The 27,773-nt window shown below is 38.3% G+C and overlaps 1 protein-coding gene across 5 annotated transcripts in view; it reads left to right on the forward strand.

The window, feature by feature from the left end:
• LOC144515515 (protein diaphanous homolog 3-like) overlaps nt 1-27,773 on the forward strand; it is a 197,974-nt gene that overhangs the window by 27,485 nt on the left and 142,716 nt on the right. For all 5 annotated transcript variants that reach the window (XM_078246442.1, XM_078246461.1, XM_078246451.1 and 2 more), the window contains 10 exons: nt 13,104-13,178; nt 13,369-13,438; nt 16,857-16,993; nt 17,721-17,826; nt 20,690-20,800; nt 21,292-21,410; nt 21,646-21,762; nt 24,993-25,111; nt 25,209-25,273; nt 26,298-26,402. In XM_078246442.1, the coding sequence (XP_078102568.1) occupies nt 13,104-13,178; nt 13,369-13,438; nt 16,857-16,993; nt 17,721-17,826; nt 20,690-20,800; nt 21,292-21,410; nt 21,646-21,762; nt 24,993-25,111; nt 25,209-25,273; nt 26,298-26,402 (1,024 nt within the window). The remainder of the gene's footprint in view (nt 1-13,103; nt 13,179-13,368; nt 13,439-16,856; nt 16,994-17,720; nt 17,827-20,689; nt 20,801-21,291; nt 21,411-21,645; nt 21,763-24,992; nt 25,112-25,208; nt 25,274-26,297; nt 26,403-27,773) is intronic.

Here is a 27,773-nt window from a genome sequence, read left to right on the forward strand (position 1 = left end):
TTGGATTGTCTGAGCAAGGCATACACAGATGGTAAATATGTCCATGGTATTATAATCAAAGGTACTGTAGTGTAGAGCCCTGTGCAAGACTGTTTTTTTTAATCCCCTGCTCCCGGTGGATTTCTGACCATTACTGCCCGTTCCCCCAGTGTGTGTTGGGTCCCACCTGCAGGTCAAAACATTAGATTGATTGTCTTCTCCTCTCCCGCAGGGTTAGGGTTATTTATGTTGGGTCCCGCAGGACCCACGGGATCTCAATCCCAATGCAGTTCTCTACTGTAGTGTGGATTTTTTTAATTGTAAATACATTTTTTACATGTTTCTTGCTAAGCGAAAATTAAAATGGTAAGATGCAGCCCTAGTATGGGCCTTGATGAATATTCTCGCGATTTGGCAAAGATTTAAAGCTCCCTTGAAATTTTGCAATAGTTTGTTTTAAGACCTTATCATTTGAGACATTTTAGAAACATATTTTTACAAGCGTTGTTAATAGCATACTAGAGTGGCATCGGTCAGTCCTCACTGAATAAAATGACTTCTATTTTTATTTCAGATGTTCCACGTTGCTGTGACTTCAGCCTCCTTCTCTTTCTGTCCCAGGAGAGCCCTCTTGTAGTCAGTTAACTTGCTCTACTTGGGACAACATTTTAAAGTTAATTTTTTATTTCTGGTTCATAATCGCTTTAGCGGAGTGCAACACTGCTGCACTTCCTGGGAACCTTGGAGGCATTCTCCTGAGACTCTGTTAGAAGTCAAGCTACCTTAGCTGTGAAGTTAGCCAGATAAGGTGCCTCATTTTTCTCCTTGATTTATGACTGTTTTTGTTTCCCAGGGTATAGGATGATGAATTTTTTTTTTTTTTTTTTTTTTTTTTTTTAATGCTCTCTCCCTCGCTCTGTTTCTTGGTGTCTTTCTGAGATGATAGCCCTCAGTCGACTACTGCTGTGCTTCGTTTGCATCTGTTGATGGTGACATGATTACGCTATGCCTTCGATCCCAGAGTGAGCATTAATTAGTGTTTATTGCATTGTAAAAATATCAAATACAAGTAGTTTACAGTATCTCATCCACAATTTGAGGGACTGACCAATAAAATGGGATAATTTTCCAACAAGTCATGTTGAAATGTTTTTTATGCAGGACATGGAAGATTGTAAGTAGCCTGATTTAAGTGTGTCAGTTGCAGATGGACAGCTGCTACTAGAATCACATTTCTATACACTGTCCATCAGCATGTTAGTAGTGATGGAAATATACTAACCTGGTTCCAGAACTCCAGTTATTATAGCATTTCATATAGCATAGCAGTTTGGTCTGGTGTTGTGCTCATTGATGGCGGTTTCCTAGGTAGGAAAAACATCAGCCTTCTAGCTTTCTAGACGAGATTAAGAATGGTAACTTCATCTTCAAGTGTGGATGAGATCAACAGGTTAACCTCTCTAGGTTCACTGTACCGTCGCTGTAACCTCCACTCATAAACGTTTTTTATAACTTTAAAGCATTACATCTTCAAAATATACAGCGATGCGACACAACAATTGAAAGCTTAGCCTCTCATGATTCAATTAAGCCCACACACAAAGAATAAGATGATTTATAGCAGTTAAACAATTGTTATAAAGTTAAAGGAAATACAGGCATACACTGCACAGCTGGTGTCTAGAGTCGAGCGTGCATCCATACCTTTTTCCTTGTCCCTTTATCCAAAGGGGTGATATTTTACCAAAAACTTTTTTTTTTTCATGAATCCCCAAGAGTCCAATGAAATGGAACATCCAAGCCATTATATCCAAAATGAGCTGTTCGCCTCACAATCTTGAAGTTTCTGGCCAAATTTCAACGGAAAATTGCTAAACTGTTTTTCATTTCCGGACTTTGTATGCGAATTCCGTCTCATGTGAGACTCCTACACGTTCGATGTGGGTATCAATGTGATCTCTGAGGCCTTAGGAATGCAAAGAGCTGTCGCTTCAGCCAATCCGTTCCGCCAAGCCTGGGACAGCCCTGGGGAAAGCCAATCATGTCTCAGGGCTCTAGAGTGTGACCAATTTGGCTCACACACGGCTCACCTGCAACAGGTAGAGACGCCGCCGGTCCAAACTGCTGACATTTGTCTACAGTTTTAATTGTTATTAACACAGCTGTATATTGTTAAGTATGAGAGGGAAACCTGTATTGGTACCAGTGTTTCCGCTGGTAACTCTGGGTTATTGCGGCCGCCACGGCGAAAAACACATTTATTTACAGTTATTGAATGCAACTAACTTCAGTTCGTTGAGTAGGCTAATAGCATGTGAGATGGAGCCTGCTGGACCTGGGCGAGAGATGTGACCCATGGCCAGAATATCATAGGTCATAAAAATGCAGCGCAGTGACGATACAGACATTTCATAGCCTACACAAGACGTGTGTAATGCTGCTGACCCGACAAAGTGCATTCGACCCGTGCTGGACCCATTCATAATGAGTCAGCCGTCACTCTGAGTAGTATACGCTTCAGTCCATCGCACTCCCCCCTCTCTCCCTCTGTCTTTCTGTCTGTCTGTCTGTTTTTTTTTTTGTTTGTTTTTTTAAGATTTCGGCCTTTATTTTGATAGGACAGCTGAAGCCATGAAAGGAGAGAGGGGAGGGGGGATGACATGCAGCAAAGGGACGCAGGTCGGAGTCGAACCCGGGCGTCATCTCTCTCTTTTAATCATTGTTGTTGAAAACAAGTGAAGGAGCTTTCTCAGATAGATTATTTTTATTTATTTTTTTTAAATTATTTTTATATTTATCCTAGGCTATTTATTTATTTCAGATAACTTTCATTTACATGTGTTGCAGCTGTATATTTTCAAACTGGTAAAGGAAACTATGTATTTGCATTTTATTTGAACCACAATCTGTTTTAATAAAAGCTTGTGAGCTTGTGAAAAGTGGCGTTGACTTAAAACTGAACATTTAGCCCACTTTGTAAAAACATTCAGAGCTATATATTGTGTATCGGCATTCAGCGTTAACGGTTGGTTTTTTTAAATAAAAAAGTTAGGCGCACCAGTGCAACCAAGGCAAAAAGTTAGTCTGGAGCCCTGTGTCTCTGACACGATGACGAGCCCACGTGTAGTCGATCGACATTTGCTCGGACCAGTTAGATTTAAAAGTTACAAGACCCGCCTACCTTTTTAGCCAATAAGCAGACAATTCAACAAACACTGAAATTTTAACCCTGTGATGGCTGTAGCTGTGTCAAAGCAAAAACAGGGACTCATATAATGCATATCACATCCTGACCAATTTATAATTACTTATTTATATATATTTATGTAAATAGTTATTTCAAGTTTGTGTGATTTGATGTGGTGTGTTTGTGTATTTGAGAAGTGTTGTATTTGGTACTATTTTTTGGCTTTTTTCTTTGCACTTTTCAAATAGAAATACGAAAAACGCACAGAGATATCTGTAGAAAGAAATTCATATAAAATCAATTTTTGAGTCTTGGCTTCTGGATTTTTTTTCTGTAGTAAGTTGAGACACGTAGCTATGGCTTTGTGTTGTCTGTATTTCACCAGATGTGTTTACAGCAGTGTATTTTAATAATTTTACAGATGTATGACTTGACGGATGTATGATGGAAAGAAAAACCCTCCATTCTAGCCTCTGTAACTCTGTGTCAGTAAGGCCTAGAATCACCCTGACACTTGTAACAAAAACTTGAGAGTGTTACCTTTTCAATGATATCCACCCCAGAGTGTCAAAGTATATAGGAGCTGTACCACTTTTAATTTAGGTATGACGTTTAGACCAAAAAAGGAAAAACAAAATTTAATTTTTTTTTTTAATCTAAGCTGATTTTACAGAACACAATTAAATAACATTCTTATTTAATTGAGATGACATTTACTGCTGCTAGCAACCTATAGCGCACTTCTGTGTCAGAAATGAAAATGACGTTTACAGGACACCGACATCAATTTATACGGATTGGTTACGGCACAATAGACACCATAATTTGTGTGTATTTTACGTATTTATTTTAGTAAATGGACGATGTTTACTGGGGACAGTGCATCTTAATCAACATTGAGATTTAAAACATTCATACAAATGTGTCACGGTTACCATACTAGCACCAATATGCTTATATATTTGTAAAATGTGCACACTACCAAAACTTTTGTTGCGGCTGTGAAAGCAGCATGTGTAGAACTGCTGTGACCTATGTAAACATTGAAGGGACCCTGGCCATGCTGCACTGATACTGTACATTACTGTTCTGTGTCCTATCTGTATACTGTGTGATACTGTATCTGTACTAATGACAATAACAATATTAAGCAGCTTTATTCATATAGCCCTTTTATTAACTAAAGTTCTAGATTATTGTATGAACACATGAGGCAGGACAATAATAAACCGTAATCATCAGGAACAAACGGTTAACGGATAGCTGACAGGTCACATTATTAAACGGGAAAGCCCCAATGCCATGAGCGCCTCCATTGGTGGCTTCAGGCCGGGCAGACACTGTACGGATTTGGCCTGATTTAGCCCGGAATTGGTAATTTAAGAACCAGGCCGAATTTCTGACAGATTGGTTGTTGTTTGACATGCATATCCAATACAAACAAACTTTAGTGCGATTCGATCGATCTAAATGAGGCAGGTGTGAAAGGCCCCTTAAAGGACAAATCCGGCACAAAATGAACCTAGGGGTTTGGGAGTTTGACCGTCCTCTGGGAATCGAATGTGACCAGTTTTATCGCAAACTGCTAATTACCTTATAACTAGGGCTGTCAGCGTTAACGCGTTAATCGCGATGCGATTAAGGGCCGACGCAATGCGATTAATTTTTTTTAATCGCATGCCGGCATTTATTAATTTATTTTACACTTTACTCGGCTTCGCGTCGTGCCTAACAGGCTACTATTTTGACCCTTTGCAGCACCGTTACTTATCATCAAGCTGCCACTTCCTCCTAACACATCCTGCTGCTGCAGACTGCAGGCATGATGGAGAAACACAGCAGCAACACTATTCTGAATGGTGCTTTTTATTTTCCAAAACTCCCTGACGGCTCGTAGACAAGTCGAAAGCCATATGCACGTTGTGTAAAGCCGAATCAAAATATCACAGAAGCACGTCAAGCTTGAGCTACCACCTACGGAGCTAAGCATAGTAGTACAGTTAACGTGATGCTAACCGCTAGCATGCTGGAGAGTGCTACTTGCCGACCTGTGGATGAAACCAAATCCCAAAAAATTACTACAGTTCTTGCGAAACGGGTGGCAACTAACTGCAGACCTGTCAGCATCGTTGAGGACTCGGGTCTTAAAGACTACAGTTGGCATGTTCTGACCTGTCTTGTTGCCATCGAGGGGGACAGTAGTTTCACCATACACAGCCTGTACCACACGGAGAAAGCAGCCACACTGGAACTGCTGCAAAGTGCTGCAAACGCTGTCTCATTAACCGGTGATCACTGGACGTCAGTGAGTAATCAACATTATTTAGGAGTTACTAAACACTATATTGACTCTGGTAAGAATAGGGATTTTTAGTAAAGTAAATAAATAATTACAAATCTTAAAATCAAGTTCATAAAGTAACTTTCTTTGCATTCATTTGATTCCCAATCAAGATACACTGGTAAAAATTGCTGTCGATTGTCAATATGTACTTAAAAACTGTTCTGAAATGCAAAATAATAGAATTTTAATCATGTGATAAAATATGCGATTAATCGCGATTAACTATAGAAATTCAGCAATTAATTGTGATTAAAGTGTTTTAAACGTTTGACAGCCCTACTTATAACACTGTTATTATACTACTAGCGTAGCATAATGAGGACTCCTACATGTGAACCGAAGCATTGAGAACTTTGTAAGTGTACAGACAGTTTATTAAAAAGATAGTTTAGAAAGAGTGTACCTTTCACATATACAGGCAGGCGCCATCTTGGGAAAACGGTCACGACCAGTCGAACGACGCAGTTTGCGGTGTGAGCAGTTCCACTGTCCCCACGACTGCTGTCAAGAGAGCCGTTATTTTAACATCTGGCTAAAACTGTATTCTTGAGACTGCTGTGAAATAAAACTGAACTTTGCTGCAGTACAGAGAGGCATATTTTCAGCATCTCCCAAACATCTCTGGTTTTATTTTTTATTTTGTCTTATCTTCTGTTCATAATAGAATTTCACAAAGTAATGCTGTTTTTCTCTCTTTTAATAGCCTCTTTCTTTGTAGTAGCCATCTCGTTTGAATTGCTTTTATGGCATTGGCTTGTCAACGGACAAAACCAACCAGGAGTTCTGTACTTTCAATGTGAGCACCCACGTAGTACCCATTCAATTGATTTGTACAGTGTGAGCATAAAAGTAGCAGGTTCTGGTTGTGCATTAGGGCTGTCCCAAACGATTATTTTTTTAAACGATTAATCTAGCGATTTATTTTTTCGATTAGTCGACTAATCTATCGATTAAGTTTTCGTTTAATCTAACGATAAATTTTTAATTAGCGATTATTTTCCCATTGCTCAATTATTAACAATTTACACACAACAAATTTCAATTCATTAAAATTGTTTAACACTGCACTGTTCAAGTAAAATGAATTTGTAGTGCAACCTGAAGCCAAAATAAAGTCACTTTCAGGACGAATACAAAAATAAAAACTTAAAGTAAACAAAGCAAGTGCAAAAATAGTAGCCTATAGCCTAATAGTTTGCTTTCCTGTCTTAAAATCCATTTCAACATCAACAAAAATACATTAAACACAAAACTTTTATTTTCCACCTTAGTTGTGAATCAAAACAGTTATCAAAATTAGTATTAAATTCTGGTAACACTGCTCACTCAGAGTAACATTAATAAAACTGGTTGTGCTTTTGGATGGGGGTGCGCCAGTCAGATACTCAGGATTGGTATCGATCCAAACTGTAATAATTGAACTAACTAAAATGCAAAGGAATGTAAACAACAAAGACTTTTTAGTGCAAACTGCATAATGACACAAACCTTTAACAACAAACTTGGTGACTGCCCTGTTGTCAACATTGAACTAATGAAGAACTAACTTAAGTGCAAAGGAATGTACTTGAATTGCCTTGTTGCTGAAAGGTGCTGTAGAAATAAAGTTGCCTTGCCTTACAACCTCAGCCTGTCAGTCAGTCCCCAGGGCACAGAAACCACTGTTGTGCCTGCTTGTCTCAGGAGGAAGTGTCACCGTGAACGCTTTCGGCTCGCCATTAATATCATATCGCAGCAAACGCTGTCTGCGTGAAATTTTGAAAACTGTAACCACACTTGAAACCACTTTATCAGCATTACAGTGACTCTCTGGGACGTCAACATAACTGCAGAGCCGACATAGTTCTCCCGCACCTCTGAGCGCGCACGTGTCTGTGTGTCTGTCTCGAAGGTCCGCTGTCTGTCAATATGCAGACAGGACAGATAAGCTTGCGCTTACGCGGTCAGATGCTTTTTTATTTTTTTTTGACCCGACGTAGTCCAGGCGGCAGGCTGGCGGCCGCCTACACTGCAAAGTGCTGCGGGAAACCCTGCTTTTTTTTAGATTTACACGTGAGTGACGCTCATAGACAGTTAAAGAAACGCGACGCATCACGCAAATTGTTTGTGTCGACGCATTTACGTAATCGATGACGTTGACTACGTCGACGAATCGTCCCAGCCCTACTGTGCATAAATGCCCATTTAAAAAGTGTAGTCTGAGTTAACACAATTTACAAGATCAATAGTTGTACAATGTCTGCCCAGCTGTATCTGCCTTATCCCAACTCTTCCTGACCATCAACTATGACACAAAGATGCATGCCTTAGATACATTATTGCCTCAGCCTGATTGTTCTTGCTTTTGAAGATGAGACTTTTCTCCAGGTGTTTTGGATAGCTATTATATTGTCTTTTTCTGGGCTCTAAAATAGTCTAAATTTGGCCAGGCTATTTATTAGAAGCCTTCAAAAGCTGACTCATGTCACCACTATTACCTTCCACTTTTCACTCATGTGTTTTTAGTCGGTCTTTCAAATTTGTTGCAGCAGACCCTGACAGCACAGGCTTGTTGGTTTCCTGTGCAATAATTTCCGCTATAGATCAACTGATTATTTTTCTTTGCTCTCTGCCTCAGCTACCGATGAGAAAAAAAACTAGCATGCAGTTGCCACTGAGTTATGCATTTCAATGAAGCTTATGACAAGAACCCCTGCCTTGCCTACTCTATAACCAGAATGGCCTGGGCCATGGCCGAGTGAGAAGTGCAGGCTAAATAGATTTTCCTAACATGAGAGCCTCATGACTTACCTGCCTTGACTGCAACCTTCTCTTTCTTCATCAGAATGGCAGTGACAGTTTCTGTCAGCCTCTCTTAGCCAGGATCTCTGATTACCAATATAAGGTTGTTTGAGTAAAAAATCTCTGCACAAGATGGTCTAGACTTTTGCTGTATTTCTCAGCAAGGATTAAGCATATTCAGCAAACTACTGTACTTCTTGAGCTGTGATGTCTGAAATCATTAGTTGACGTTCAATGGTGTTTTGGTGATTTAAAAAATACAGATGATCACTACTAGGGTTGAACGATTTAAGGAAAAAATTGAATTTTTCTGCCAGATACTGTGATTATGATTCGATTTGCGATTATTTAAAAAAAAAAAAAAAAAAAGTTTAGCTAAAGTTTAATATTGTCTGTGTAACAGATAAAACATGTCATTAAACATAACACGAGACACCATCAAAACTGCTCTATATCTTCATGTGAGGAATATGAATTTCCAGCAATAAGTGATATGTAACATTATTCCAGCATTTATCTTATTAAAAAGCAGTAAATATAATTATAAAAAGAGGAATAAATGATGTTAAACCAAATGTTACACCAAACACTCAACTAAATATTGCACATTCGATTAATCGCGGCCTTCACGATTAGCTAATCGCATTCTTTCAAATCGCGATTTGATGACGATTAATCGTTAAGCCCTAAACACTACTGTACACTTAAGACTTAAATAACAATTCTGCCGCAAAATGAACATAGGGGTTAATACCATATGTGTACCGAGTCGAACGTTCTCTGGGATCTGTTTTCATGCTAATTGAATGTGTCTGTAGCTTGAAACTAGCTACCACAAACCGGTGTATAGCTGCTAACGCTAGCTTTCGGGGCACAGTGTAAATCACTAATTCTACACCGCTAACAAGGCTCAAAATAGCACCACACTTAAATGGTAGCATAATGAGGGTCCCTACATGCAAACCGAAGCATTGAGAACTTTGGAAGTGTACAGCCAGTTTATTACAAAGATAGATTATAAAGACAGTAGCGTTGATGTTTACATGCGGGCGCCATCTTGGAAAACAGTCACGACCAGTCGAATCACGAACGCTGTGTTTGAGCTATGTTACTGGTTACTGGTTGCAAGCCGTTCGCTGTGTTTAGACTCAAGGCCTTTGTAACATTTTTTGAAACGGTACATGGGCCTCTGTTTGAAACGTTTCGCCAGTTAGTTTTCCTTATCAACAATTTGAAGCACCAACGTTGGCTAGCTAAGTATGCTTACTTAAGCCTAAATGATCTGCCGCAGTGCAAGTCAGGGCGCTGCCTGGCTGCAGTGTTGCATTGGTCTTTTTCGTTCAAAATTGATCAACTGTTACCCTTCTTTGAAAAAACTACTTTTACACATATACTGAGTCACTGCATTCAAATGAAACACACTTTTTTTTGGGATGAAGAATGTTGAATGAAAATCACTTGACAGTCACCTGTGTGCAATCAAGGTGTGAACAAAACGAAAGTTGCAACAAAATTAGCATCTACCATCTCACACAACAATGTAACAGTAGATTAATAAACTCATGGACACACGTCTACGTACAACCCTGTAGTCCTTTCAAGAAATTCTACCTACAATTCAGATAATCGCTTCCCATTTCATGTTCACCTTGAGAATTTCTATAAATTTGATGCTGGGAGGCATGCAGCTTGTTGGTTGGAACAGGACAAACACTGAATGCTAATGTTCAGAGATGTTATTCAGTTTCAATCAGGAGGGAAGTGTAGTTGCTTACATTCTCACTCATGCTGTCTTCGTCTCTGGTTTTTGCTTACCCCTAAACTCACAATGTAATATGTGTTCCTCTTCGTGCTCCTTATTTGAAACAGAGGTGAAGCTTCTCTGTTCTTGTTGTCACTGCTTTTTCTCCCATTCCCTACCGTCACTCTTGGGTGAAAACCTTGGATCTTCAGCATTTGATTTGTTAGTAACATGGAAAAGTAACCGTTTTTTTTTTTTTTTTTTAATCTTGAATGTCATTCGAGTATGTGTGACATGCACCAACAACACCATGACAAATTCCTTGTATGTGTAAAAAAACGTACTTGGCAATAAAACCCTTTCTGATTTGATTGTATCCATGAAGTCTCAAAATTGGAATTGTTTTCATTAGGCAAAAGCGTATTGCTTCTGTTTTGGTATGCACCACTATATTCCACACACACTGTGGAAGTGGGAAGACTAAAATATTTTTTTTATGTAAAGGAATGCCCTATTTTCTGCGTAATTGTAACAGTTCTCACATAGTTTGTGGATCCAGAAAGATTTTAGTAGCCTATGCCAGAGTTCATCTACATCTAGGGCTGGTCTGTGTGTGTGTGTGTATATATATATATATATATACATATATATATATATATATATATATATATATATATATATATATATATATATATATATATATATATATATAATTTTTTTTTTTAAACCTTATATCAGTATATTTTTAAACAAGATATGGGATCAGACAATACCATGTATATCGATATAGTTTGATGTTGTGTTACACAACCCATTTCTTCTGTAAAGCTGTGCCTGTGTTTGATTCTCTCCTCTTCCTCCCCGCACAACCCCGCTCCCACTCCCACACAAGCACTCCTGCAGCATCGCCGGTCCACACTGCTGACATTTGTCTACAGTTTCAATTGTTGCACAGCTCTATATTTTGTTAAGCATGAGAAGAAAACCTGTATTTGTACAAATGTTTCCGCTGGTAATGTTCTGTTGTGGCAGCCGCCACAGTGAAAAACACGGCGGAAACACGGAAGAACCGTAGTTACTGGATGTAACTTACTTCAGTTCAATGAGTAGTCGCGTGTGAGATGGCGCCGGCTGGACCCGGGCGAGAGGTGTGACCCATGGCCACATTGTCATAGTTGTGGAAAATGCAGCACAAATGCAGCGTACCGACGATATAGACATACAAGAGACGTTTGCAACGACGATGACCTGCCAATGCGTATTCAACCCGCGCTGGACCCGTTCATAATGAGTCAGCCGTCACTCTGTTAGCAGAGAATCCACTCTGCCGGTGTAGTTCAGACACTTCACTGAGTATGTTTACATGCACACCAATATTCTGCTATTATTCCGAAAACGACAATATTCCGAAATTGATACAGGTCATGTAAACAGCATATTCTGGTTGGATATTCTGAATAAGGCCTTTTTCCGAATTTAGCATTTTCCGATTATGACGTGGGATATTCCGGTATTATTCGGGTTTTAGAAGCTTTCTTTGGACATGTATACAGCGCATTCGGAATATGCGTCTCAATCGGGGTTTTCACCGCAGGCGTATGGTCAGCTCTGTGCGTTGCTGTGGTTTCTGTACACAAACCAACCAGCCAACAGTTTGCAAGGCTGCAGAACCGAGAAGGAGGAGAAACGCAGTTTACATGTAGCAGTGCAAAACAGGATTTTTTCAAAGTTTACCAGCGGCGGTGGACTTGTTGGACCATGCGAACGCAGCCTCCCTCTTTCATTCCTTCAACCAGCTTCTTGAAAAGGTCATCGTAGCGATATGTGCGCAAGTCTTTGATAATGTTTAGTGGAATACTCCCTTTCATTAGCCATGTATACAGCTTAGTCGGAATATCGTCTTTTTCGGAATTAGGGCAAAAACCGGAATAGTATGTGCATGTAAACGTACTGAGTAACAATTGGCTTTATAGTCAAAGAAAGTTTTTGTATCATAAACTTCAGTCCATCTCTCTCTCTCTCTCATTCTCTCTGCCTCTCTCTCCCTTTCTGTCTGTTACTGTTGTTGAAACTTTCTCAGAGATAGGCCTTTTTTATTTAATATAGGCTATTTATTTTAGATGTGTTGCAGCTGTATATTTTCAAACAGGAAAGGAACCCCTGTCTTTGAATTTTATGTTGATGACATTCTGTTTTAATAAAAGTGCTTGTGACATCTCACATGTGACTGAATTACAACTGAACATTTAGCCCACTTTGTAAAAAACAGACAAAAAAACAGATATTGCCATTCAGCAGAAAAATACAGAGATATGATTTCTGATATAAGATTTCTTTACCTCTTTGTTGGAACATCATTGCTTGCCCAAGAAATATATTTTGTTGACTAAAACAGGGACTCTTTCTCTCAGCTTTTTTGGGGTAATTATTTTACATCAGAGATGCAGAGTTTATGTCAGGGTGTAGAATTTTATTCTGTAACACACATTAGAGCTTGATCGATGCTTATACTCTATCGGCCACCATTAGATTATTGCTGGTATATTGTTATTTGCCAACATGTTGGCCTAAAAGTGCAAGGAGTTCTCTCCGTTCAACAGAGATAAATGGCAAGTTTATTTTTTATTTTCTATTTTTCTATTGTCTCGCTCAGTAACTTTGGCACAATTATTTAAAAACAAATTCAAGGGATAATTTCTTAAATAGATTTCTTTTCATCATGTGTTTTATTAAAAAAATATTAGATTTGTAAATTCTAAAATATATTGATATGGTTATCTTCAAAAATGCATTATTGAGTCTGACTACACTTTTATATACTGTAGATAACTATAGCTTTAACTGTCTGAATATGCTTTCCGTAGTTTCCCTCCATCTATCATTTTTTAGTTCAGTTTTTCTTATCAGACATGTTCTATGTTTACTACTTCTGCCTTTCTTTTCAGCACAAAATACTGAATACCACATGTGTTTTTTTGTAGCTTTCAAAAGTGGCTGATGAGTATGAAAGTGGTGTTGTCAGGTGTCAGTCTTACACTGTTGGATATTGATTTGGTGTGTTTTTGTTTCAGTTGGGTGCAGAGCTTCGGCCATGAGGGTCTTGGACTGCTGCTGGACATTTTGGAAAGGTTGCTGTTCAAGAAACAGTAGGTCTATGCATTCACTCATGTGTCTTCTTTCACAGACTCTTACCTGTCTCACTTCTATATGGATTTAATCAGTCCTTTATCTGTATATGACAATGCACACTAATTTCCACCCTGCAAACAATTTGTTGTCTTCCTGCTGTACATTAGAGACCAACTGCTCCTCATCACTCTCCCTCTCTGTCCCTAGGCAAGATAAGCTTGACAAAAAGAATCAACATAAAGTTGTCCAGTGTCTCAAAGCCTTCATGAACAATAAGGTAACGACGATAGAGTTGTATGTGTTTTTCTGGTTTTCCAACAAGTTCCCTATTGACATACTGTATCAGTTTTTTTAACCTCAAAGTAATGATGTTGTCCCGCCTTAAATGGTCAGTCTTCACAAGTATTTGTTTTAAAGAAAACTAGAAGGAGAAATGTTCTTCAGCTAATTTAAATTTTTGTTTTACTGTTATATACATTTTTCAATGAAAAGATCTTTGAAATCAGTAAAAGAATGTACTAATCTGATTCACTGTTTATAGTCTTGGGAAGTGTTTTGTCTGTGGGCATCATAGCCCGCATAAACTTCACTTGGTAGTGTTTGCGAATTGATTAACCTTGATTAACTCATTGAAGGGGCAGGTCGTGTTTGCCGTATCACCAGGAGTCCCCAAAGTCAGAGTGTTACTAGAGATGTTCGGTATCGGCTCCGATACTGCCTAAAACGCTGGTATCAGTATCGGGAAGTACTGGAGTTTATGCACCGATCCGATACCACGTAATAAAGCCCTAAAGAAAATCTACGTTAAAGTAGTTTATTTATGTTCTTTTTCCGTTATAACTGACTGTCAAACTGCAGAATAAAAGAAAGTTCTGGGGCGTTCATGTTTCACAGAGAGTTTAACCTGAGCCAGACCGACAACAAAGATAGAAATAATATCACATCCATACAGGATAGTAGTATACAGTTGATAAAACATAATAAAATATATGACACACTGGTATCGGATCGTTATTCGGTATCGGCCGATATATACAAGTCCAGGTATCGGAATCGGTATCGGGAAGCAAAAAATGGTATCGGACCATCTCTAAGTGTTACTATTCCTACATTAATGTTGTTAATGGATGGAATACATTTTTGAATTCTCTCAGTTTTGTCCTTTTACACATCGGGAAAAAGTCTATCTGAAATAACTTCTTGTAGTTTGAGTTGAATCTGATCTCCAAGGGTAATTTTAATCCCATCGACATCTGGTGTTTTCACGCAATTACCAAATTAGGCGCCTGGGATTTCAATTACAAAGAGTTTATGACCAGTGGAGAAGATCAGCATCAAAACACTATGGAGACAATTGAGGGGAGTTTTACTAATGTCCTGACTCAATCGGGATGGCACTGAGTGACACATTTGCACAGATCTAAGCTTCCTGGCCTGTAGAGTATATGATGATATATTGTGATAAAAATAATTCCACTTAAGGTCAGTAGACAATAATATTGAATTATCGCACAGGCTTAAGCACTTGTGCATAAAAATGTTCTGTTGAAGTAACATTATTTCACAATGCTTCAGCTTTTCCTCCTTGTATGATGTTAGTCCATAGTAGCAACCCAAAAAGATCTTGCCACATGGAGCTAAAACCCAACGGAGACGGATACACAGGCGGTCTGGCACAAAGTGTGCTGTAAGGTCTCATGTAATCCTGCGTCTCAACAGGCGCCAGATGCCAGCATTTACCCGTAGGCCTCTCTGTCAGCTCAGACCTTTCCCTGGCTAGAGAGGCATCTTGGGATAGGATGTACCCACAATGCCAAGAAGACAGGTGTTCTCTGCCAGCTGTCAGTGTAGACTTGTATTTTCTTCTGCCTTCCTGCGTCAATTCACACAGTTGCATATCTTCTATTGTCTGTCACTAATGCCATAATAATGTCATAATAAAAGGTGCCACACTGGGAAACTGTCCTTTGAACCACTTAACTCTACCAAGAAAACCGATTTCCCTAATATAGATTAGATGTACTGTAAGTGCATAGTTACTATAAATGTATATAGTAGCTCTCTGCTTTTACTTCTATTTCATTTTCATTACTTTGTTAGTACCCACTGACTTTTAATTATTTACACTGTTTATCTACTATATACTGTACTGTATATGTGAACACTGGTCTCCTAGGGTTTCTAAAGTATAGAGGACTGCTCAAACATTTCCAAAAAGATATAGTGTATACATCAGACATGTGTTTGGATAGATGAACCTGCTCCAGTAGTGCCAGCTACTCTTTGAAACGTTGACAGAGGACTGGAACGGTTCATCTTTCTTTTATTTCTGGAAATTCCGCAACCACTGGCTTTTTCAGTACAAAAGTACATGAGTACACCGTTTAATTACCGTGCTCTCATCATGAAGTACGTTTTGTAAAGCCGTCAATTCTATAAACAGTTATGCATGAAGCAAAGCGAAATACAGGGAACTATACTATGATGGATGTAACGGAAATGTGACAGAAAAATCAACAAAACTGTAAAGAGAAAAAAGAAAAGGAAGCAAACAATTTACCTATTTGCACATAACTATTCACCTACAAGGACAATATTTGAATACCACATAATTAGCTGACTGCCTCTTCAAGTGTATAAAGCCCACATCAAACAGAACATATGATTGGAGTGCTTAGTAATGCTTGGTGTTACTACCAGATCTACAAAAGCACTGTGTATTGTTTCTAAAAGAGAAAAGAACCATCACTTCTTCACGCCTTATTTGGTAATATAAAGGCCCCTTTCATTGCCATACAAAGAGCGAATTAAATGTAATATATTATTGTCCTGAACCTTTTATTTTCTAACACAGTCCAGAGATGGTTAATTGATTTTCTCTATACAAATTACCGCAAACGATAAATAACCTGAATTCTCATTGTTCAACAGTAATTACAGTTCTGTATGTTGCGAGTTTTTTTGTGATTGTTGCGGGCAAAAATCCTTGATTATGCAGCACGTTTTCTTAAAAAATGCGATGGAAAATGCGGGATATTTATGCAATTTTATGCGATGAAATTGCGGGAACTTGCAAACACTGCGGTTTCACCATGGCTTCTTCGCGGGGTTCGCAGCTTTTCGATGATGTTCACGTCGAGTAATTACGTCACTTCATAACGTTCCCATGGCGTCAGGGGAAAATAGCTGCTCTTGTGTGAAGTAAACGCAACATTTTTCAACTTTCTGCTAAGATATGTGACTTTTTTGCAACACAAATGCGGGGATTATGAAATCATGCAAGCCCCGCATATTTTGCGCAGAAATCGGCAATTTATGCGGCGAAAGTGCGGCGTATTTGAAAAAATGCGTCCCCCGCATAAATATGTGGATTTTGGCTGATTATGCATTGAATTATGCGATCACATAATCAGGTTTTTCTGGAGGGACTGTCTTATTTTTGTTGGCTTTAGTATACAACTCACATAGCAGAATTATTCTAAATCAGTTTAATAATTGGATGATCACCGTTAACCTTAAGTCTAAGTTTGGTCAGACATTTGATCATTTCAACTTAATTTGGAGTGAAGGTAAATATATTTGAATTCATTTTGTGTTAGGGTAATACGATTTGTGCTACTGTTTCACAAGCCATTGTATTCTTCTTGTTGCAAATAGCAGCATATCTGGGTAATCATGTTTTGTGTTTATTGCAGTATGGGTTGGATCGAATCCTGGGAGAGGAGAAAAGTCTTGCGTTACTGGCAAGAGCCATTGATCCCACCCAGTCTGCAATGATGACTGACGTGGTAAAGCTGCTGTCAGCCATCTGCATCGTGGGTGAAGAGAACACGTACGTTCTGGCTTCATTCATCCATACTGTCAACATAGCCATGTCTTTACTGCTTTTCTGATGTTGAAAGACTCTTAGTTTGGGCTGACAACTACCCTTTATTATTTTGTATTATCAATTCCAATCAAAGGCTTTCAATATAAAAAGGAAAGCATTAAACAGCCAACAATTTGCAAAAGGCTTAACTGCCATAATATCGCAGAGTTAAATATTTGGAGTAAGACAAGCTTGTGATTTTGCGAGTGCCAGTGTCCCTCTCAAAAGTATCACAATACTGGTACCACTATATTGTATATTGACGATGTATTTTAAGAGTCGTGTCTGGTGTAGATGAGGTGTTTACCTTTAGAGATTTAAAGTGACTGCAGTGCCAAATTAGATATTACAAAAGGCATTTTAAGAGTAATCCAAAAAAGGTAATACAGTATGTATTTTTTATGTATAAGATTCACTGTAATGATATATCCAGTTGAACAGAAGTTGATTTAGTTGTTGAAATTAGGTAATTATTGAATTCATTAAACATTTTATCAATTTTAAATTGTCATCACAATCCTATTCAAGTCTTAATGTGTTACAGTGCAATGATAAAAGTAGAAAGCCGTAGAAAAGCCCATTCACTTGAATACAGTCGAATAGGAGTGCTCATGCTCAAAATCCCTTTAAATGAATTCATGTCTTCATTTTCTGCCAATTGTTCGCACATTCATTTCATGTTCTCATTTAGTTTGGAAAAGGTCCTTGAAGCCATCACCACAGCGGGGGAATGGCGAGCCATCGAGAGGTTCAGTCCCATTGTGCAGGGACTACGAGATCGCTCGGTTCAATTACAAGTAAGTGCAAAGTACATGTTCTGTACTGCCATTTGCTATTTCCCTCAGATTTTACTGAAATGAAATATGAAATGGCTGTAGGAGGTTGACCATTTTAAACACAACCACTCTGTGTTCAGGGCTCACTTACACATTCTTTGGTCTGATAAAGTCATTTTTTGCAGAGAAATGTATAGTTTCATGTCAAATCTGGGTGTAAAGTATTGCAAATCACAGATCTAGTCACAATGGCATCATTGAAGCAACTACAATATATATTGCTTGTATTTATCACCTTTTTGTATTCTCGTATTATTCAGTGCCTAGCCTTTATTAACTGTTATTGGAACAAATTGGTTTATGTATTGATTAATAACTTAAATGTCCTAGTTAGGGTTAATTTTGTGGCTCAAACAAGCAACTGTAACGTAACGAGGCAGTCTAGAACCTATTAATCTGATTTTACAATTTGCAGTAATGAACACAATCATTGTGTAATGGTGTTGGCTGCTCAATTACTGTAAGATAAAGATCTTCCATGATTTGCAGTTGCCATATGTAATGACCTTTACTGATACTGCTAGCAAAACCAGGCATTATTTCATTGTGCAATAAAAAACCAATAACGAGAACACAATAAAAAACAAAAACAATAAAACCACAGATTTCTCTAATCTATACATAAAGAAGCTCTCCCTTTCTCGTGTTTCAAAGTTAATATATTGTAAATTCAGAATCCCTCCCCTCCCTAATCCACTTTATGGTTTGAGACATTTTTACCTGCACATTGCCCATTTTATCATCTTATGCACTGCTTTTACATGTAATCCCTCTCTTTGTGGACATAATCTTTCAGATGTATCATCTCCCTGCTGATACATCCACTTGAGATATTGCATATGGGCTGCTTTAAACGGGGACGGCATCGGTTTGTGTCACAAAAATGTAATTCATAATTATAGTATGTCGTCTGCATTTTTAATTGGTAGCTAAGGGATGTGAAGAGACGGATCATTCATCCAATACGACCACACACACACACACACACACACACACACACACACACACACTGAGCATTAAACTCTAGAATGCATTACAATTTGCTCCTTTGGTTGTTCCGTATACTCATGCAATGACCAATGTTAAACTTAATTAAAAGATGATATCTCTTTTGCCCCCTGTAGAATGGTCCTTAGCCTTTGCATTCAGTTTGCTGTAACTACCTTTGACAGGTGCAACACTGTGGGGATACTCTAAGAGGGTGGAAGTAATAGTAGAGGAAAATAGAGAGGGACGGAATTTATGCTTTGTTATTACTTCCCACTTCCCTAACACAGCAGAGCAGTTTCCTTTTTAACCCCATGCATTATTAAAGCACAGATACTGTTATCCTAACCATGGCACTGTGTGGCCAAAGGCTCTCTGTTCTACTTGACTACATTTATACACCGTCTCCCGTGGCAGCCTTTGGCTTAGGGAGAGTTTACATTTAGTAAATAGACAAATGAAATCACTGAAATTAAATATGTCCACATTTTCAGTGTCTTTACGTATTTGTAACTGACCTATGCATTATTCTTAATACAAAACTTAGGCTAATGTAGATGGTTAAATACATAGTATACATAGTATAGTAATACATAGTAAATGATTAAATTATATGATGAGCTGTGATCAAATTACAGACTAACATCGCATCTACATCATCATCTTTTACTCTAAAATGATGTAAAGCATTGCAGTGATTTTGCATTGATTTTGTTTCCAGCGAGTTTCAGCTCTCTGCGTTAAGATTTGACTTATAATGAATTTGTGTGTACTTAAACCAAAGGCTATGTGGATGGTAGGAAATCATTCTAATAATTGTTACTCTTTAAATTTGACCATTGCACCCCACTCACAGGTCAAGACAAAGGTTTTGTGACACTTTGTAATCTGTATTACAATGTTAAAATGTTACTTTGAAGACCGTTAATTACTAAGCTTGAGTGCCGTGACGAAAATAAGAGTGCTATCAAATTGACAATGAACCTGGAAACCTCTATCCTTCCTTGACTTGAGCATTGCCGTACCCTTTTTTCACACACGAGTGGATTGCTTTACTGATCAATAATTGATTTTTCTGTCCGTGTTTGCCTGGCTAGTTGAAAAGTCACAGGATACAGCGGTCCCTGTGCAGTAAACCAAACTCATAGGGGAGGGGTGAAAAACAACTTCCAAACGAGCGCGTTTGCCCTACAATTGACTGTTAGTTAGTTTTGTGTGTATGGGTCTGCAGTTGTTGCATTAATATTAAAAGCAGCCCCTCTAGTTGGTGACTGGAGAAAATAGACATGCATTAGTTATGGTCCTCTGCTTCCAAGGGACATAACTCATTTAGAATGCATTTCATCAACTTCTGGAAGAAGAAGTCCATCGTCTCTCTCTCTCTCTCTCTCTCTCTCGCTCTCTCTGTCTCTCTCGCTCTCTCTGTCTCTGTCTCTCTCTCTTTGTCTCTCTCTCTTTGTCTCTCTCTCTTTGTCTCTGTCTCTCTCTCTTTGTCTCTCTCTCTTTGTCTCTGTCTCTCTCTCTTTGTCTCTGTCTGTCTCTCTCTCTCTTTCTCTCTTTCTCTCTCGTTTAAAAAACAGCTGAAGACACATTTGTTTAAATTCGCTTTTGACTCTTGTTTGTAAACTTTGGGTTTTAGGTTTTAATCGTTGAAATGATTGTCATTGGTCATTCAATAATTTTCTTTTTTCCGTTGTTTATTTTCTGTTTGATTGTACTGTATTTTTACAAATGTTTATCGTGAAGAACTTTGTGACTTTGTCTGTAAAAGGTTCTATATCAAATCAACTTTATCTATTTATCTCTCTCTTTGTTCTGTGTACCCTTCATGTTGCAGGTGGCATGTATGCAGCTCATCAATGCACTGGTGACATCCCCTGATGAGCTGGACTTCAGGCTGCACATCAGAAATGAATTCATGCGCTGTGGCCTAAAAGAGATATTGCCGGTAAGCGCACACACACACACACACACACACACACAATATAAACTCACACTCACCTTGTATTAATATTTAAATGAGTTGTCCACTTCAGTGAAATATTGTAGATTTGCTCCAGCAAATAATTTATGAAACACAGTGGAGGGTTTGCACGTCCTCCGTCTGTGTTAGCACCCAGAAACCAATAACGTTTCTAGTACCTTGGCTAATAATCTTCCTACTGGCTTTCATACCATCTACCTAACATGTTTATCTGTTGTAAACATTGCTGCTGTAACTGCAGAGAAACAAATACATTAAAATGAGAAGCTGGTCCCAACACCTGTTACCATGATCAGTAATAGCATTTAGAATGAGCTTCTTGTCTTTACTTCAGCTTGATACTTCCCTTTTGGTGTCGATGTTAAGCCCTTCTCTCAGATTTATTTTTGCTTGAATCTTTATCTCTTTTAACCTATTTTACCTTTTCTTCTTTTTCTACCTTAATCCATCTGTAGCATCTGACAACCATCAGGAATGATGCCCTTGACATTCAGCTAAAGGTATTTGAGGAGCACAAAGAAGAGGACATGATAGAGTTCTCTCACAGGCTGGAAGACATCAAAAGCGAACTGGAATATCCTTGTCAATATACCAAACCGACGCGTTTAACATGAACTTCTAATTCAGTGTCTGTTTCTTGTAAGTATGGCTAACATACTGTATTGTACATTTGAAATGTACATGGCATCCAGCTAAGGTCAGTTAATCCTAAAAAAAATATTTCATTTCTTTTTTTATTTCAATAGTTTCTACTTTTTTTATAAAATGCAAGTGTTTTGGTTTACGTACAAGTCCTTGACTCTCTGCACTGATGTGGGGGACGTGTTCAGTATTGTACAGAGCATGGTGAAGGACAGCAGTGCAGAGCCCTATTTCCTGTCTATACTGCAGCACCTGATGCTTATACGCAACGACTACTTGGTCAGGTAAAAATCAGCAGCACACTCACAGAACATTAATTATCGAAAATGTGATGGAGAATGCAGCTTTTTACCTCATTTTCTTTCCTCATTTACTCTGTGTCTCCCTGTATGTCTGTGACTTGGACTTTCTGTGATTTTTATTTGTTTTTTTTATCAGCTCAATTCATTATCTCTATTATTTTCTTCGTAGACCAGAGCTTGTTGGCTCTGATCAAATGTGTCAGAAGTGTACAGTAATGTAACTTATGGTCTGTGTGTTGATGACTGAGTGACATATAGCATTTTAATCTCCCATCTTAGCCAAATGCACACACAAGCGAAGGTCTAAGCGGCTTTTGAACACTCGTAATGATGTACACTGATGAAGAGCTTCTGTTTTGAAGGTCTCACTCCTTAAACCTCCTCAGTGACATTGGCTAACAAAGAGAATGCTGTCTCTTTGATCTGAAGTCCATCTAGCTACCATGGCTCCAGAGCATTTCTCGTCTCCTATTAACGGTACTTTTCAAAAGCTTATTTTATGTTGGTTCGCTCACAGCTGGGTGTGAGTTAAACCTTGGCTTGATCAAAAGATGGAGCTCTAATCTGAAGAATATGAAATGAATCACCTGCAGATTTTCTCCCACCCAAAATCAACACCTTAAGTGTCTGACGCTCTGCACTTGCTCTCTCTGATAAGCTTTCTTCATCTGAAACTATTATGAAATGTTAACATCGGTGTTATGACTGCTAACATTGCTGCATATATTTTGGAAGCATTAATAACAGCATAAGAATATTACCGTACACACAAAAGCTCACTACCTTCCCCATGTTCAGGCCTCACTAACCATGGCATGTCTAGACTACACAATCTCTTTTTTTTTTTTTTTTTATATATATATACATCTTTTGGCAGATAACCAGCTGAATCACATAGATTATAGTAACAGTTATACTTTATTTAATTTAGGCTTTATTGGGCAATAATTCAATATTATAATTAGTCTGTCATTGGAATCTATTGCTAAAACAATTAGTCAATTGACCATTCGCTAAACCCCCTCCACCGAAATGGAAAAGTCCAATAACACCTTAGCAGCTGTAACTAGCGCTCTTAATTTTGAAATGAATGAATTATGAATGAGCATTGTGTTTGTCTGCTCTAATGTAAGCTGCTAACCTCGGCATGTTAACTGACGGATTTCAGCAGAACACGGCTGCTCCGAGCTCAGTGCACTGGCGCCACGGAGGGAAGGCACACACCGTTTATCCAAACACACTGCCGTGACACAGAGCTTGATTGAAATCAGCAAAATATCGCTTTAACCAAGAAAGCGTTACAGACGTCAAACTAATTTGTTAGTCCTCATCCTAAAAGCCTTTTCTCCTGAAATCTGTTGTGCTTGTCCAAGGGTGTGAGTTAAACAGCTAAACAGGGTTATGTTATAATGAAATAAAAGTGATCAAAATAGGCGTTGGAAATGTTGAGGGCCTTTCTCACATTTTATGGCTTAAGGGACCTATTACATTAATACAAAGACCATCAACGTATTGATAATCAAAGAAATGTTACTATCATCATGCAAGCAAGATTTTAGATTTTGACGTTTGGTCTTTTGGACTGAGGTTACCAAATGCTTTCAGTGCTTGAGTGCAGTAGTGTTGTATAGATACACTTAGAAAACATGTATGCATTCACAACATCATCTTTAAAAGAAGTATTGGGACTGAGGTTGGCAATACAATTTTTTTGTATTATACATATATATATTATATATGTATCTATATATTAGTTTTTGTAACAAATGTAATGAAAATGCATAGTTTAATGGCATGGGTGATTGCATATTTCCCCCTGATTGTCATACCATAGGGTGTAGCTCTTTACACTCTCTTTTAGTTGGCTTTAAGTCTTTTTTCTTTTTCTTTTCTTTCTTTTTTTTACAATACATTTGCAAGTTTTCCTCAGGCAGTTTCATACCCTTGATATGATTTATTTTCACCTTTGGCACACAAGACATCATATCTGAATGGGATCTTTTTAATGCACCTCACGTCTCTTCCCGACTGACGGGTGTAGGGATCTTTATTTATTTATTTATTTATTTATTTGTATCCTTAATGTCAAGAATATACTGTATAGTCCCTTTTACACAGTGGTCCCAAAGTCAATGAGTAATGAAAGGAACACCAGCAGCTTGACTGACAACATGCCTGATTCCATTTGATTGCCAGTATTTTCATATTCATTCAGTGTTTCCATCATTCAGCTCACCTTCAAAATCATATACATGGCATACTGTAAGATCCAGTCAAATGTTTTAGGATGAGGTGGAAGGCAGTGTCCCTGATTTATTGCGGTTTGTAAGCCTCAAAGTATTAGTTAATGATTTGGTGTAGAGAGATTTGGACTCTCAGCGGCATTGTGTTAAGATAATGAGCAGATTAAACGGACACTTTCCCTTTAACTTGGAATAGCACTGCGGCTCCCAGCCTTGCATGCCATCTGTTGTAATAAGCTGTCTCTTATTGTGACATGCCCTTGGTGTGTATTACTCAGTACCATCAAAACACTTCTTATATTAAGGTGTAAGTGGTGTATAAGTTTTTGTTTTTTGTTGTATATCTGTTCACTTGGAACACAGTCTCTGTCCCTTGTCTGTCCTCTGTTTAGCCTCAACATTCCTGATTTCTTAAATGTTTCTCTTTTGTTGCTGTCCATTTCCCTTCCCTATTATCGTTTTCTCCACCCATTTTCTTCTAAATGGCTGGGATATCGGTGGGAGTTGAGATTTGGTGTTGGAGAAAGATGTGTAAGAACTCTGGATAGATCTGATTCTCATGTCAACAGCGTTTATGATGTTGTTTGAACATGTCATTGTGATGCTCTGTGTCAGCTGGTTTAAAATGCACCTGTTGTGTGAACATCATACTTTGATTTGACTCACTTATACATCATTATGGTAAGTAGCCCTGACTTGGAGCCTCCGGTAATGTTTAGAACATCTATTATGCAATGACTCTGATTGGTTGTTGGATGTTGTTAGTATATGCCACATTATACCTTCTCAATAACCCTGCTTTTCCTGCAGACAGTTCAGTTCCTCTCACACCTGAATCTGTCCAGATAACAGCTCTTATACAAATGCATAGACACGACAGAATAAAAGTTTGAAATTAAATCAAATAAAAGGTATGTCTTTTTCTCACTGTCTCTTCAACTATCTCGTCTCACTTATCCTGACTCTCAGGCCCCAGTACTTTAAGATCATTGAGGAGTGTGTGTCTCAAATTGTGCTCCACCGTAGTGGCACTGACCCAGACTTCAGTTACCGCAAGCGCCTAGATGTGGACTTCAGCCACCTCTTAGGCAAGTCATAACTTCTCTCAGTTGAATTGCGTTAGAGATATTTCAATAAGACATAAATTATTTTCGTTTGTTTCATCTGTTTTGTTTTTGTTTTCAGAGGTGTGTGTAGATAAAGCTCGAACTGATGAGTATGAACAAAGAGCTTCAGAACTGGCAGAGAAGGCAAGTGTTGAGAAAAAAAACTATATCCACTACACTACCTGGCCAAAACAAAGCCTACTAACACATGCAGGCATTTATTTTGATTTGTTCTATATAATCTGTTTACATAACAAAACATTAACACTGTGAACTAAACATGACACTGACAATTTCCTGGGGCTTGGGTTACAAACATAATAATTCAACATCTATCAGGGACACTTGAGAGCCAACATTTGCAGTTCATTTGCAGTTATCCATTAGCAGAAATGCCTTTAAATGCTCTGATTCTTTTCCAAAAACTGAAAAATAGCTATTTTAAAAGTAAGCATTACAGGATGTGACATTGCTATAAAATAATATATGAGATTATTATTACCTTAACATATTACAACCAAGGAAACTAAACATTTTTGTAATGCAAGTTAGAGAGTATATGTTGTTAATAACAATTGTACATATGCTCTAGATTTTTCAGTTTGAGAACAGTGATATAGAAAAACCCGTTCTTCCCATATCACACTAGATAAATGATAAGTTTCTTCCTTACTTTTTATGGTGTGCTACAGCTCGAGCTACTACAGTTTAAGGTCCATCTTTTTATGTTCATGGCAAAGACAAAGGTTAAATAGGAGTTTGCAAATGTATCTTACTACAACAAGTTTGAGCAAGAACAGCAGTGTTTTTGTCATAACGCACACAATCAGACACACGCGTGGTTGTGAAACGTGTGAGGTCAGATGGATTGGCTGCTGTGATTATTTTAAGTCAGGGTAGCAGCAGGTTGTAGATCCTGATTAGAAGGATGGGCTCACTGATTGACGCGTGTGTATGGGACTAAAAGGTTTTATTAATGAATGGGTGTTGAAATTGAATCAGTAACTGAAGGCAATCAAGGCAAATGAATGAATGTTGATTTTATAAAGTAATTACACCATTAGACTTAAACAATTTAAGCAATACTGCTTTATGTTAATTCATTGTTACATTCATTTAATATCAGCGTGTGTTTGTGTGTAATTTGGATCCATGTTTCTCTTTTAAGTTTGACGAGGAGTTTCTAAGCAGACAGGAGGCACAAGCTCAGCTGGTTAAGTGTGATGAAAAAATAGCTGAACTCCAAGCAGAGCTGCAGGCCTTCAGGTCCCAGGTAAATGACCTGTATTTGTTTTCAATGCCATTTTTTTTTTTTTGTAAATTGTGTTAATTCTTTAAGGTGATGTTAGAAAACACTACATTTGATTACTCAACAAACCCCCTAAATCTAGGAAAGATACAGTATGCAATTCAGTTTTCTTTTCTTACTTCCCATTATGATGTTCTTGTTATTTTGGGGTGCTGCCAAGATGGTGGTGGGGGTTTTCTCCACTGGAGCCTGCATTTTGGGTTGACATGGAGGCTCTACTGGCTAGCTGACACTAAATCTAATGAGAACGCTGACAAATCCTCCATGTTGGCCATTTCTGATTCTCTGATCTTATCCCATAAGAGGAAATTGTTCTAAAAGCAATTTATTCTGACAACCCCCTTCAAACTCACGACTGGTCCTCTCTCTTGAACCCCCTCCCCTTCCCGCCAACACTCCAGAGAGTTGCTGCCATGCCCTGCCACTGCAAGATAACCACACATTCAGAGAGGAGAGGAGAACTTCATTTTTATTTTCCTGATAATTTTTCAATTTGAGTTAGCAAACACAAAATGAAAACTCAAATAGTACCTTGGTTCAAATGACGGTGGTACATGTAGCCAATGAGAGAGAGACACACACACACACACACACACACACACACAGAGTCAGACTGTCGGTCTAACTTTAACCAATGCACACACTTGTTAATTCAGCAAAGAAGTTCTTTCCTCTAGAGGCAGTGGCAGAATAAGTGCCCAGGGCTGACCTTTTAGTTTGCGTCTTTAATCTAAAACTGGTGCATGGATCAATAAGCCATTTTCTCTCTATGATACAATTTACGAAACTTTGTAGCACCGGTTATACCATTTGATTATAAGCTTTGGGGAAAAAAAAACAAATCATTGTGGGTAGGTTCTGGACAGAATCTGGATCGTCTATGAGCATTTGGCCTCTACTGGATGGTACGCCTCCGTTATCCGTAGAACAGTGGTATTAGAGAGGAAAGCATACTGGGCTGCACACTTGGCAGATGCTGTAATTTGTTTTAGTTCTCTCCAGTTTCAGTCTTTGTTTTCGTCTTTGCAATGTGAGTCCACTGTTCATTTTATTTATTCGGTGAAGGATTTCTTGAGCACTGCTCCACACTCTGCAAAATAGTCCACTTTTAGTAACCATCAAACTATTCTGTAATCAAGCAATATTTGCTGGAACCAAGCTAAAAGAATAAAAATATGCCGATGAGGCAAGCAAGAAGAAAGCTATGCAAAATATTATCTGACCTAAGTGCTTAAAAAAATAAAGGCTGTGAAAAGGCAATTTAGGGTAATGGCTAGCTTATTTGATATTGAATATGAAGAAGGTAATACTGCATTTACTTAATATATTACTATA

This window comes from Sander vitreus, chromosome 1 (genome assembly GCF_031162955.1).
Source record: "Sander vitreus isolate 19-12246 chromosome 1, sanVit1, whole genome shotgun sequence".
NCBI classification, from domain to species: domain Eukaryota; kingdom Metazoa; phylum Chordata; class Actinopteri; order Perciformes; family Percidae; genus Sander; species Sander vitreus.